We start from the raw sequence: 14685 nt of genomic DNA on the forward strand, positions 1-14685 counted from the left end.
TCTGGCCAGCCGGGAGTCGCTTGTGTGTAAAAGGAGGTGGGAGGAGGGCGAGAGGGAGGGAAAGGATGTCTCTTTAGAAGAATTTAAGGCTAATCCCATTAATAGGAATTTAGGATGCCTGTGGCCAGGAATGAAATTCTTGTCTCCAGCTGCAGACCCCAAAACTGGCTCTTTAAATGCCAGACTGTGCCTGCTGTGCCTGGCCTTGTCTATGTGAGCTCACAAGCCGAAATGGACAGCAGGGACTTTTTTTTCCTTCCACCTTCTCTAGTGGTTTTGTACGGAAGCAACCACTGCACTTCTCTTAAGTAAGGGCTGGTTTCTTCTTTCATTCTGTCCTGGGTTGCTGGCCTTTTCAAAGGGGATCAGAGTAAGGGGAGCTCCTGTGCCTTCCACTTAGGCAGCGGTTGAGTAGCAGCTTCTATTGGGCTCTTTCAGTGGCATGTGGAGTGAACGTTGCCTCCCCGATGGAAATTTTGATAGGTTTTGTATTTAGTTTGAGACCTCTGTCATTGCAGTATGAAATTCTTGAGGTCACGTAGGCTCACAAATGAGGTCAATGTAAAGTTTTCAAGCATAACTCCTAGATAAGAATGACAGATCTGGGAAAATGAAAATGAAAGCCATTTATTTGGATTACTAACTCATTCAGGAGGCTTTTTTTGTGGGTTGATGTTCGTGTATTCTTCAGATGTGTCAGATTTTATCTTTTCACCTTCTTACTCAGCTGTAAAATAGAAGGCAGGAAAAAAAAACCAGAATCAACAAAGAAGGCCTTAACATTTTATATCAGCATCTTCACTAATGCAAATATCTGTAGCTATTCCGGATTTCATAACCAGACTTTGCATATGATCCCTGCATCACAGACCTTTGCCATGTATTACTTAGTTATGACATTTTCAGAATGGTATTTGTGGTGTACGAATCATAGCTGTTTTGAATTCAGTGTGCTGTGAACTGACTTCAGAAACAGCAAGGAAATTCTACTGGTGAGATTACATCAGATCAGATGCTGGTAGGAGGGAATTAGCCTTAGCTCTAAAAATGGTGGTTTTTTTTTTTTTTTTTTTAAAGAAAGAGGCTTTTTTTTTTTTTTTTCCCAAATATCCAGCCAAGTATCTAGCTACAGGAAGGATAAAATGAGTAGCTGTATGAGTAGTTTTATGATTTTATGATTTCGCCTTCATTCTGAGGTTTGGTCAGTTCCTTTTGGCCTCAAATGTTTTGAAAGAACAGTAAACTCTTCTAGGGGCTACTGTGTTGTAACTAGGTGATGATTATACTCACCCTGGATCCTTAGGCTTAGGGAGGTGAAAATAGTGCTCACAGTTCTCATCTGGTGCAGTTTTAGACCCTGTAGGATAGTTCCTCATATGATTGTAATGTTTCTTTCTGCCTTGCTCTGATCACTGTGCCCCTTCATCATTACATTGCAAATAACTAATTGTATTACTGTATTACCTACTGTAATTACTACTGTACTGCTGCCTGAAAGGCACTTAGGTCAGAATATAGTTGAAAACTGGAATACTTCAGTACAGATAGGCCTAAGCAGTTGCTTGGCTGAGAGTATAGACCCTCCAGCTGTTCCTGTGGAAACAAGTTGTCTAGCCATCCACTTCAAGGGAATTCCAAATGCAAAGGGACAATTTTAGGATATTGAGACTAGTTCCCTGCCATTAGAACGGAAGTGTTCTTTATAACGGTGAACAAATTGCAGGTCTTTGGATTAGGTAAACTGTCCCCTGGTTTGGAGGCTGTTTTAGAACTTTTACTCTGATGTTTAGAGCTTGTCTTCTAATTTGCAGACTAAATGTAGCCCTGGCCAATTTGTTCTCATGCCAGTATTGTCCTTTAGTTATCCTTCCTTATTATTTAATCTGTTACAATTTATTAAAGGGAGAAATTGTATCTTCTCTCTGCTCACGTTTCCTAGGCTGTGTAGACATTTTTGGGCTCTTGTCCCTAAGATAGGAAATCTGTTTCCTTTTTCATTCTGGCAGCCCTTCACTGCACCTGTTTTAAATCATTCACGACCAGAATTGGATATGGGATATTCCAGATGAGCCTTTGGCTATGACCTGCCCAATGACTTGGATGCTTCCTTATGTGTGGCTTGATCTGATATTTGTTCTGATATATCCTGGAACTGAGTTTGCCTTTCTAATAATGGTCTCACATCAAAGGCTGGCAGTCGTTTTGTACCGTACCCCAGCTCTCTCTGCAGGAGGATATCCTACTGTGTTCTCACTATGCATCACTAGTGCTCTACTGCTTGACATATCCTTCTTTAAGTCCTTGCAGAACCAGAATTGGGAAGATGCAGTATCACACTACGTTACGCTAAACATGGGCAGTGATGACTGATGTGTGGGCAGAGCTTAGGCCGACTCGTCATGCAGGCTCTGCTAAGGATGGTGGCGTAGACTGTGGACACAATTAAGCGTATGTCTGTCTTTGCAACATAGGCAGAACTTGAATCAAAGAACACATGATGTGTAAAATTAAAATCCAGCAACTGGAAACAACTGCATAAGACAAGTTCTTGAATGAAGTAAATAGTCTGGTTATGAGAATTGTTTCTAAAATTTACTGCCTTTTATAAGCCAGAGCACTGATGTATTGCAGTGCAAATCCAAAGGAAGAAAATTTAAAAGAAAAGGACACTGAAGTAACATCTTTATTTGGATTAAAAGCTGGTATTAGATCCCATTATTAGCCTGGGCCCTCACAGATTTAACTCTGAGAGTTCTATTAGTTCTTTCCATGTTCTTTGCAGATATTTATTGCACACATCACAACCTAGTTAATATCTTGGTTAGCCACTTGATCTTTTGGGTTATCTGTGTCTGTAACTATTTCAAGAAATAACTCAGACTTGGAGAGTTCTGCTTGAATGTGGCATAGCAGAAAGAGTGATAGTTTCGTATTATCACTAGAGACAATAGAAATAAAGCAAAGAGGAATGTTCCCAACATAGGCTGTGCTTAAAGGCTGCCCATGGAGCAAGTTGAATTCTTCTGTTTTCATTAATGGTAATTGTTCCATAGCAGCCCTGCACATCAGACATCCTCTTGTATAAGTTTCTCTCATTACTTTTTTTTAATTAGTGATTCGTAATTGAAAGAGATAGATATCTTTTAATAAACTGAATGTTACCCTTTTCTAAAGGGAACTGGAGAATGATCAGAAATAATTAAAATGCTGATTTTTGCCACATATATACACTTACAGTGAATTAAAAAGAGAGCAAAGAAAACTTCCAAATGCATACAACAGTATATGGCCAGTGCAGTTGTAATTCTTGTTTTATAGTCACTTTAGGTGCACAAAATATTTTTTCTCGCCTTTAAACTTTCCCTCAGCTTGTGTGTGGAGAACAGAAACTGCTGTGCTTACTATCACCGATGTCTTAGGGTTTTTTTTTTTTTTTTTTTCTTTAATCTGTTCTCAGATAACTCTGGCAAATATGAGTATATATTAGCTGAGTCATTGAACTTTAAGGTCTTGTGCTTTGCCTTGTGCTGTATAGACATATTTGGCGTTACTGTATAAAATACAAGATTGTTTAGGGAGTTACTCTCAGAGCACGTTAACTAAAAATCTATTAAGATTTATGAAAGATATGGAGGCCAGTGGTACAGCTCCTGGAGAATTAGATCCTTTTTGTCATTGATTCAAAAGGTTAGAGTTGAACTTAAACACCCGTAATAGAACATATTCTTTCAGTTGAATTTGGCTTTTGTGAGGCTACTACTAGCAGTGCCCTGCTGATTGAAAGGTGACTTGTCTTGTGACGCTTTCAACTGCATGTGATCTCAGTGTTGCTCTTGGCTGCTCATTGGAGGTCATTATACTATCAAAACACACCAGAGCTTTTCCACTACATTTGTGAAGAGCATCAAGTAGGAAGCAAAAACCCCCCAAAAGTAGTTGCTCTCAAAGCTTGTGCTGAGACCAGTGCACAGGAGACCAAGGATTATTTACTTTACCCTTGTAGAGAAGTCTGTGTGGAAATAAATGCTACTATAGAGACAATCTAAACATGAAAGGAAAGTGTAATAGCTTTGTTATTACCGAGGGTAATAGCTTTGTTTCTGCTTTAGTTGTTCATAGCTATCTCTTTTTCTTCTTCTCCTTAAAATCTTTTGAGCAATGATTTCAAATTCTTCCTCCACTGCCAAAGGCATCAGCTTTTGTCTTGTAGCTCTTCTATCTCAGTTGTATATAAATACCATCATTAAGACTTAAATTGGGAGGATGATAAGTGGCTTCTTAAAATGTATACCATGGTTCTTGACAGTGAGCTTGGTGCAGGGAGCCCAGTCTTACGAGGCTCCAAAACCTCTCAACATCCCTGCAGCCTGTGGAAGTTGAGAGCAGACAACAGTCTAGTCTAGGCCTGCTCTCAAATTCCCACACTGACAAGTAATGGCAGGAAATGGGCATAAGTTCACATACATGTCACAAGGTAAAGTCAAAGTCATGCATATGAAATGTCATGAGGTGTGAACATTTCAAATAAAACTGGCCTCCCTTCTTAATGCAGAAACGGAGAGAGCCATGCAGGTAGGAAAAATGCCCAAGTGCTTAGTGGGATAGTCAAGCTCCTATGGGATTTCCAGAAAGTCAAACTGCACCTCTGCAGTTTGGAAATTGAATTCATGCCAGTCAGCAAATGCATCTTCAGTTAGATTGGATTTTTGACAATTGATCAATACTAACAAGCTTAAAATATTTCAAACTTTTGACCTTTTGTTGTTGTTGTTGTTGTTGGTTAGACACAGTTTATGTGGCAATTTAAAAGTGGAGATAAAATTAGCCTAGGTGTGCTGAAGTTAAAAATAGCTGCCTCACCCGAATGGAGTGTCACCGAAGTATTACAAACACAGTAATACCAGAGAAACCTTGCCATGACATTGTGCCCAGCCTTGCACTCAAAGCAGTGGTCTGAGTGTGTTTCAGCTGGAGAAACAGAAGTGTGTTCGGTTAGAGGGTGGATGTGGTCGTCTTCCTGGTGTCCATCAGGTTCCAGGAAATGGAAGCCACAGCTGTAGTCAGCAGTTTCAGACATTTTGTGGAGGTTTCCAAGTTAGCAAACTTGCTGACCCAGTGATTAGGTTTTAAAGGGAGGGCTGCTGTGTAAAACCTAAGTGGTGGCACTGACTGTGTCAATGGCTACTGAGATAAAGTCTGTGATGTGGTGGTGGAAAGAGGCTGCCTTTGAGGAAGGAATTCACTGTGGCTGAACATGAAACAAATTTAAGTACCAAAGGAGATGTATCTTTTCATCCTGTCTTTGGTGTTTGATTGCTGGCAATTTGCTTTATGTACAGGAGCCCAAATGCAAAGATGGGAGCGAATACTTTGACAGCAGGATGGACAACCTCACTGTTGACACTCTGGCACCTTCCCAGCTTTCCAGTTTGCTGTGGTCACCAGGTTCCAGCCATGTCCTGTCCCAGAGAAGTGAATCCACTAATGCCATCAGCAGTGATGCCCTGAGGCAGAACATCTATGAGAACTTCATGCGGGAGCTGGAGATGAGCAGGACAAACGTGGAGAACACGGAGACCTCATCAGAAACCGAAGACTCCAGCAGTGAGTCCCTCAGCTCCTTAGAGCAGCTCGATCTGTTGTATGAGAAAGAGCAAGGAGTGGTGCGCAAGGCAGGGTGGCTGTTCTTCAAACCCTTGGTGACTCTGCAGAAAGAGAAGAAACTGGAGCTGGTCACCCGGAGGAAGTGGAAGCAGTACTGGGTGACACTCAAAGGTAAATCACGGTGTTGCTCCCTGAGTTTGACCCCAGCCATTGCCTCTGTTGTGTGTAGCAGCTTTTCATGTGCGCTGCTTTCCGTGAGCAGTTCTGTAGCACATCTGGCTTTGCAGTCTACCCATGTGCTGAAAAGGGAGCATGTGCCAAAGCAGCTTGTTACATCCGAGTAGCACTTGTCTGCTGAGTATTGCATGTGCAACCTTGCGTGTTGTACCGTAGTGGGGTTTGTTTTGTCTGACTTCCCTTTTCCTGTGCTCAGGTGGAATTGGGTCTTTAGAAGATGCTTTTATATGTTTGGAGGTCAGAGATGAAAAAAATCCAGAAGGTACATCTCTGTGGTGGGACAGTAAAAATGTAGGGATTAGAAGTCCCTTGCATGCAGGTCACTGTTTCTTGAGTCTACTTAAAGTTGGGGTGAGTCAACATAAAAATATTCAGTTTCCTGCCTGTGCTTCAGGCAGTACCATAACAGAGAGCTGAATGCATCTCTGCTGAGACATTTGCATGGCAAATTTGCCCCACAAAAGTGCAGTTGTGGGTGCACTCACTCCCAGAGCCACAGCTCCATCACTGGTTTCCCTTCCATCCCAGGATAGCTCTCTCAAACTACTTGCTCTTGGTGTTCCCAAACATTTCTTTCTGGCTGCCTTTCCGTGTCCTCGCTTTACTTTCCCTCCTGTCTGCTCCTGTGGTGAAAGAGCCCTGTGGGAAGTTCATCCACGTAAGCAAGTGCTGCGGGTGGGCTGGGGTGTGATTATGGTGTTTGAGCGAGCAGGTCACGTTGGTGGCTCAGAGTGATGGAGGAGGTAGGTGTGCCACAAGAAGTGTATGGGTGTCAGGAAGTGTAAGAAGGAAAATAACATCTATTGTGATGAGGAACAGGAATTTAATGGGTGAGTTCATAGGATTTTTTTTTTCCTGAATTGCATTCAAAAGAATTTGCCTTTCAGTCAATATAATGCTAAGCTAATGAGTAAGGAAATGATCAAACTTAATAGTTTCCTAGCATATCTGGGATGGGAGGAGAGAAAATAACAGCTTTCCCACAGGTTGCCCTTTTCAAAATTCTGTATGGGTGTAGACTTGGAAAAAAAAATGAACAGCAAACAGCAAGTGCTGAGAATATTATGGTTGATAGTACTGATTTAAAAGAAGTAAACTCGAATGTAGCAACTCTACCTAATAATTCAGAGACCTGTTATCAAGGGATCAAAATGTAGGCAGTCTTAACAGTTTAAATCACTTATCCCAATCATCAGATAGCATGAATCATGCTTACACGCAGTATATACAAAAGGGAAAAACAATATCTGAATGCCACCCTTTTCTTCTATGTTTGTGTTATGGAGTGTGAATACAAGTTTGATCTACCTCTTCTAAAATACAAGTAGTTTCCTAACAATCTTGTCAAGTACCTAAATTGAAGAATGTTATATCCCTGTAGTCTGTGCATTTCTAGGTTAAAGAAGCTGTGGTGCTGGGAAGGGGTGACTCAGGTGCCTCATGTTCACTTCTTTGCTACAAAATCAGCTTCCTGGTGAGCGTGAGCAAGTTGTTCTCCTTCCCAACCGAATTTCCCCATCTCTAAAAGAGGAATTATAAAATTCTTTCTAAAAGAATTTGCTTTGCTTCGCTTTATTAAATGCTAACATTATATAAAGCATTAGAGCATGTTTTACTTAGGAGGAATGCTATGGATGCATTCGTGGTGCAGAATGTCTTCCTCTTTGTTAGCTGTTTTAAATACACATTCCTCGTTTCCTTGATCTCATACCTTTATTGTCCTGTAGGGAATTTTGATGCCAAGAAAAACTTGCCAGTCTGGATATCAAGGCGTAGTTCTGTTTTCATAATATGCTATATCAAGATCAAGACATTTGCTTTAGTTCTCCTTATGCAGGGTTTTGAATAAATCTGTGGTTAATTTGTTCTTGAAATTTAAATAGCCAAGATATTTTAAAATATGACTTAAAATAGCCACATATGCAAATGGAGAACAGCATGCTTCTTTGCACTCTACTGAGATGTGTTTAATTATAAATATGCAGAAGGCTTGTAACCATCTGGTTACCTGCCAAACTTGAAAGTATATATGTCTTGAGGCCTCCACTGTACTTTTAGAGCCATCAGGACCTGAGCTTGAATAGTAACCCTTTAACAGGAGAAACCCTCTTTCCCATCTGCCCTGTCCAATTAATTAATTTTAACACAGGAAATTGCTTTCTCACCAGTCTCCCCCCTCAATTCAAGTTTTGATTGAAACACTTAGATTGTAATCAGTCCCTGTGGGGCTGTCAGAATTTATGAAACCAGCTACTTTTAGGGTTCATCTGGCTTAACCCAGAGGTATACCTGGATGTTCCTTGCACCTAAACACACATGCGTATCCTGCAACATTTTCTTCTTTCAAGGAGGAGTTGGTGGGTATAATTAAAGGATAGATACAATTACAGGGTAGAAAGCAGCACAACTTTAGTTACATTTCTGATAACATCTGGAGGAAACATGGGACTTTAGAACTATAATGTACCAAAATATTGCCACACACCAGAACAAAACTTCATTTGCACTTTCTTGAGGTGCAGAAGTGGAAGTGGCTGTACAGTGTTGCTGCTTGTGAATGGAAGAGAAGACTTGCTGGTTTTGCTTGACCTGTTTATGTTGAAATGACTGAAAAAATACCATGCTCGATACATTGAGTGTAACAAAACCTCTTCCTTCTCTTGCATCTGCAGGGATCTCCAACTGCTTCTGTGTTTTATGGGAGAAAAAAGGGTGTCTGGGAAGGGGGAGGATAGGATCAGCTCTAGAGATTTGCTGGATGCTCTTTGGATAATAGTAGAAAAAGGTGTACATAAGTAGTTTGCAGGCATGTCTATTTATTGGATTCCTTCCTTTGAAAACTTCTCTGTTTTCAACTCATTCAGTCACTAATTTCTATTATATATTTATTTCCCTTTTCCTGCAGCTGTTCTATGGCACTGGAGAATGCAGTGAGATTCATCTGACTGATTTTTGCTTTTCAAATTCTGTTGATTCAAGCTGTAAGAAGAGCAGTGCATTCCAGCTCTTACCTTTTCATAGCAAATGTGCCCTACAAACTCAAAGAACACCATCTTCTCCTGTTTTCAGACAGAATAATCCAAACCCACTTGATTTTGATTCTGAAATTAGATTTTAACTTCCTAGTAAGACCTGCCTTAAATTTGCATAAATTAGAATGATCCATTTTGGATTTCTAGCAATGTTAAATGTTAGCGAAGTGTTAAAATAAAGGTTGAAATCAGCCTTTTGTTGAATGTTTTAAAATCACATATGAGAGAGACATTTCCATTTGTGAGCTTGGCAATGCCCCAGCTATAAGCCCGGTGCCGGTGTATTTGCACGGGGATGGGTACTCGCAGTCTGCTGCACAGAGACATGCTGCCAGCTTTAGTTTTGGCCCTGCCTTGTGCTGTGATACCTCATTGCTGCTGTGATCCCTCATTGATTTGAAGGAAAAACAAAACCCAGAGAAGTAATGATGGTGTGACCTTGGCAAACTGTTAATCCTTGCTTGGACTGAGTTTCAAATTCTGAACTGAATATTTGCAGGGGTTACAAGAAGAATGTATCCGTGGAGTGCTGGCCCCTATGGGACCTCTGTGATCGTTTAGTCTGACTTGCTGTGTAACTCAAGCCAGGGCCGTTTCCTAAACTAATTCCTGAATGAGTTGGAGCATAACTTTTGGAAGAGGCTTGCCTTGATGAAGAATCCCCAACCACCCACAACAGATTTCTTTATCTGCTGGATTATCCTGGTTTTTCAAGATGTCTCTGATCTTAGATCTTGTGGGTTAAATTTCCGTCTATGGTATTGTGTTAATTTATCTTCTGAATTAAAAAATAACAGTAGATGCTAGCATTAAACTGTTGTTTCCTACCAGTGAAAGTGAGATGTATTCATGTCTTTTCTCTAAATGCAGAACTGACCTGAGATATTCTTAGAAAGCAAAGGATTTTTTTTTTTTTTTTTTAACAACATTATCTTACCAATGAAGTTCAGACTGTGACTTGCGGGACAGCTAAAACAGGGCATCTTAAAGAGCTGTGGCTTGCAACATTGCACAGGAATGAGTGGCTGGCAGGGGATGGAGAAGATGGGCCCTTCTTGTGGGAGCTTCACTGCCAAAGACATCATGACAACTTAATCATCCTTCTGGAGTCTGCGATCAATTCTCCTCTGTGGTCCTCCATAAATAATTCTTCTTGTTACATATGTAAGGGGGAATGTAGGGAGGAAGGGGCCAAGCTCTTCTCAGTGGTGGCCAGTGACAGGACAAGGGGTAATAGGTGCAAGCTGCAACACAGGAAGTTCCATCTCTATATGAAGAGAAACTTTACTCTGGGAGTTACAGAGCCCTGGCCCAGGCTGCCCAGGGTTGTGGAGTCTCCTTCTCTGGAGGTCTTCAAAACCCGCCTGGATGCTGCCCTGTGCCACATGCTCTGGGTGTGCCTGCTGGAGCAGGAAGGTTGGACTAGTTGATTTCTAGTGTCCCTTCCAACCTTGAACATTTTGTGATATGTGAATGTCGTCAGCCTGGATGAAGTTTATTTTCTGGATACTGATCTAGTATCCTGCATGTGTTTTCTCCAAAACTCAACATAAACAGACTCAAACCCTTTAAACTATTTTAAATTAATCATACAGAGTTCAATGTCTAAGTCCACAATATGCAGGTAGATTCAAGGAAACTCACTTTAAGCATGGCAAGTTTTGTATGGCTCTTTGAATACTGTATGAAGCCAAAAGTTTTGCAAATCTTTTCTGAAAATACAAAGACAGCATAGGTGGTTGTTATGAGAGAGGATTAGTTCCCTTAAATAATAAACACAAAAGCTGATTTACATAAGGAGAGATTAATATTTTCTGCACACTTTAATATTTTAGTAGGCCATCTAGTGAATTGTTCTGTGTTTTTTCTTAATTCAGTTTCTAGGTATTTGTTGAACAAACATGTCCCTATTAGAAGCCTGTTCCACCTTTTCATTGGCAAAGTCATCATTACCTTGCCTATTTTTCAGTTTGGAGGAACCTCCTCCTCTTTCCAATTGCAAGGACAGATGGAAATGAAGTTCTCTGTTGTTGAAGGATGTCTTAAATCACAAAAAAATGTTAATACAAGAGAACCTGAACTTACTTTCTCATTATCCTTTGTGCTCCCTAATGTGAAGGTTGTACCCTGCTGTTTTATGAGACCTATGGAAGGAATTCGATGGAACAGAGCACGTTGCCTCGGTATGCCCTGTTTGCAGAGGACAGCATAGTGCAGTCTGTTCCAGAGCATCCCAAGAAGGAAAACGTATTCTGTCTCAGCAATTCTTTTGGAGATGTCTACCTATTTCAGGTAACAATGTGCATACATAACTTTCTGTTTGCTTACAGTTAAGGTGTGTATGGTTTTATATGGTTTTATGTATACATATATGTACACACGCACACATCATACCTGTAATTTTCACTTAAAATTGTAATGAAGTTACCGTGTTGTACTATCCTATTGTGAGTAATATGGTATGATTTAGGTTTTTGGTATTGCACTAGTGGGCTCAGTCAATTATGGGTCAGAAATAAATACAGCAGAAAACAAAAAAGAGAAAGGCACAACCCTGCAAGACACTTTCTGCCTGGTTACAAACTTCTAGCGAATCAGCTGTACTATCAGTGTTTTTATAGCTCTGTAAGCATTCCACATTTATAAACTGATGGACTCAATCTTGAATCTGCTGGTCTCAAAGAGAGTTAGTTCGAGTGAGACTTTGAAAAGAGAAGGCTAAAAATAATCTGAAGATCTTGGCTGCTTAGCTGCACCACTGGAAATTTTAATAAAGAACAGTATTATGTGGAACTGCTTGCATGAAAACATGTTGATTCATAGGTGTACTTGTAAATATATCCAGAGACATTTTGTTCAGATGTATTCTCCTACTTTGCTGTACTCTTTCAACTAATTTGACGTTTTTAAGTAAACAAATATCTCTCCTCAGACTTTCCTTTAGAGTCATCCCATTTGCCACGTGCAACTGAAGGAGTTCTGTCCTCGAAACCTGTCAGTTTTTAGCTTAACTAGTCAAGCTTAACTTTAGCTTAACTTACAAGTCTCTTCATTCCCACGGCTCCTAGGCCTCTTTGTGCTATGTCACCCCTCAGATCTTGCAGATTTAAGAAGCAGAGCATTGGAGGCAAGTTGCAGTGGAGTGTGGAGAAGGCTGGCAATTCCTTTACTTTGATAGTTTTAAAGATATAATGCCCAAGATCTCAGTGAACCTGTCAGATGCTTCTAGATCTACTAGATCTTCTAAAGCTGCTGATTCATTTTTTGCTGTCTCTTATTTGATTATAATGTTGCACCATGCATTTGCTTCACAGGCGACAAGCCAGACAGATCTGGAAAACTGGGTTACTGCCATACATTCAGCTTGTGCTTCCCTCTTTGCGAAGAAGCTCGGGAAAGAGGACACCGTTAGGCTATTGAAAAACCAAACTAAGAGTCTCTTCCAGAAGATTGACATGGACAGCAAGATGAAAAAGATGGCAGAGTTACAACTCTCTGTTGTTAGTGATCCAAAAAACAGGAAGGCCATAGAGAATCAGGTACTGGAAACAATGGAATTTGTTTCTACTGGAGGATGTTTTTACAGGAGCATATTTATCATTATTTCTTATTTTGGGTTCTGATGGATAATGCTTTTAGGCCTAAGAGAAGTTGTCCTGGAGATAGCTGGCGTGGTAGTCACAATCATTGCCAGGGTTCTGTTGCATGTGAGAGCCATGCAGGAAGCAGACAAGCACTCAAAGCTAAGAATCAGACCAATCTATTTCATAAACATCTAAGTTATTTATTTTCTTTTCTGGAAAAATGTAATTAATTTTTATTTCTCTGCCTTATGAGATAGTTATTAATAATATCTACTTGTTTACAGAGCATACCACAGAATATACAGTATGTTGTATGGATATTTATTATTGACTTACAGTAGAGATTTAAGAAGTGGTACATAGTAACACCATTTTGCACCTTAAGAGAGGATATGATGAGTACTTTATCCAAATTAAATCAGAGGAAGGAATAAATAGCAAACTGTGTACTTCAGTTGAAATGTAGTCATGAATAAATGTCAGCACCTCTTAGACTTCTGCAGAAGCCTTGTGGGAGTTTAAAAGAGAACACAAAGGTAACACTTAGATATCTCATTTTAGGTGGGGAAAGCACATTCATGAATAATCACGAGTTATGTTGGTAGCATGTTTCAATATCAGTTCAAAAAGACAGAGGCATTTACTCAAGCACTTGTTGTAGTACTCCAGGTAGATTTAGCTTTTATTTATTTATTTATTTATTTATTTATTTGTGTTTTTTTTTTTTACCTCAGTATAAACCCAAGCCTTTCGCAGCTTAGCTTGTGAAAGCTGCAATTTATGAGCAAGAGTCAATGTGCTGTTCACTCATAGGTGGAGCAGACAAAATTAACTTGTGTCCAGGCTAATTTTGTTTCATTGCAGCCAGAACTGAGCTGAATCATCACTGACATCTTCCTGCAAATCTGAATATAGATTCTGAATGCCTCGTGTGTTATTCTGATCACATCGTTATGTTATGGCTGACATATAAATATCTGAATCTTGGCTAAAGTAGCAACTTGGAACCAAGGAAGCATCACTACTGAAATATTTTTTTAAAACAAAAAACAATCCCTACCCCACCCCCTGCCATCAAATACGATTTTAATGCTGTATAGGTACCTTGAGATTTGGCCAAGACATGCTTAAGATAGTCAGGGCCGTTTAGGTTAGTAATTCTGTGGATTAAAGTAGCTAGATCTTTTATTTTATTAAGACATTCACAGAAAATATATGATAATTTGAGACTGGTGTTTGAGAGTCCCGTCTGTTCCCGCCTTCCTAGATGGAGTCGCTATTGCTCTGTCATTACTTTAGGCTCCATATTATGGCCTCATGAGTAGCTACCATGGTTTGTTTCTTTTGTTCCAGCGTAGCATAATTAGGGTACCTTGGTGTTAGTAGAACACTCTTAGTTTCATGAGTTTGATATTTATCATACTTAAAATTCTTATTATATTGGCCTTAATTTGACGAAAGGGGGACTGACTCATATTGACTTCACCATAAAGCTCTAGTTTAAAGCAAAATTTAAAAGTATTCAGGTTTGTATAATGATTTGTAGTGTAAGTGTTCATAAGCTCTTACATTACTCAACTGTTTTTAATTTCTATGCCATGTATTCCATAGTCTAGAGCCTAGTGAGTTAAATAGAACTCATAAACATCTCTTTATTATAGTGGGTTATGAGACCTAGAATATATAGATTTTTAGAAAGCTGTAGTGCTTTCTGTGACATACTGAAGAAAAATCATAATGCATATTAACTGAATTAATTTATCTGTTTATTAAATTGTGATATTAGTAATTTCTTTAGATTCATCTAGGCAGTACTTGTGATGGTCTCTTCATTTCTGCTAATTGGTTGTTCCATCCTTGCAGAACCACCACTGTTTTCCAGGCCAGTCCCTGCAAGAAATTGGCTGCATTCTGTTACAACTGCAATCTATCACTAGAGCTGCAGAAGATTTATTTCTGTTAATCTTCTGTCTATGAATTTCTCAAGACATTGAATGAGGTCAAAACAGTGAGACAGAGAGGGAGATGGATCATTTGCAAACATCCTGCGGTTAGCAACCAATCAATTTGTAATGAGCCTTTTCTCCTGTCTTCATCCCTTTGATCTCTAAAAAAAAAAATATCTTGATACAACTGTTTGAGATGTGTTGGCAAAGTCACTTCAAAGAAAAGTCAATAGATAATCAGGTTTCCTAATCTTTTGATTTAAATATGAGGATTTTTAATCC

General features: G+C 39.6%; 1 protein-coding gene across 6 annotated transcripts in view; it reads left to right on the forward strand.

Moving 5' to 3' along the window:
- Window positions 1–14685, forward strand: part of TIAM2 (T cell lymphoma invasion and metastasis 2) — a 172774-nt gene that overhangs the window by 88785 nt on the left and 69304 nt on the right. For all 6 annotated transcript variants that reach the window (XM_026044345.1, XM_026044343.1, XM_026044348.1 and 3 more), the window contains 3 exons: window positions 5340–5775; window positions 10993–11165; window positions 12188–12412. In XM_026044345.1, the coding sequence (XP_025900130.1) occupies window positions 5340–5775; window positions 10993–11165; window positions 12188–12412 (834 nt within the window). The remainder of the gene's footprint in view (window positions 1–5339; window positions 5776–10992; window positions 11166–12187; window positions 12413–14685) is intronic.

This window comes from Nothoprocta perdicaria, unplaced genomic scaffold, assembly GCF_003342845.1.
Source record: "Nothoprocta perdicaria isolate Ctin4 unplaced genomic scaffold, notPer1 scaffold_36, whole genome shotgun sequence".
NCBI lineage: Eukaryota > Metazoa > Chordata > Aves > Tinamiformes > Tinamidae > Nothoprocta > Nothoprocta perdicaria.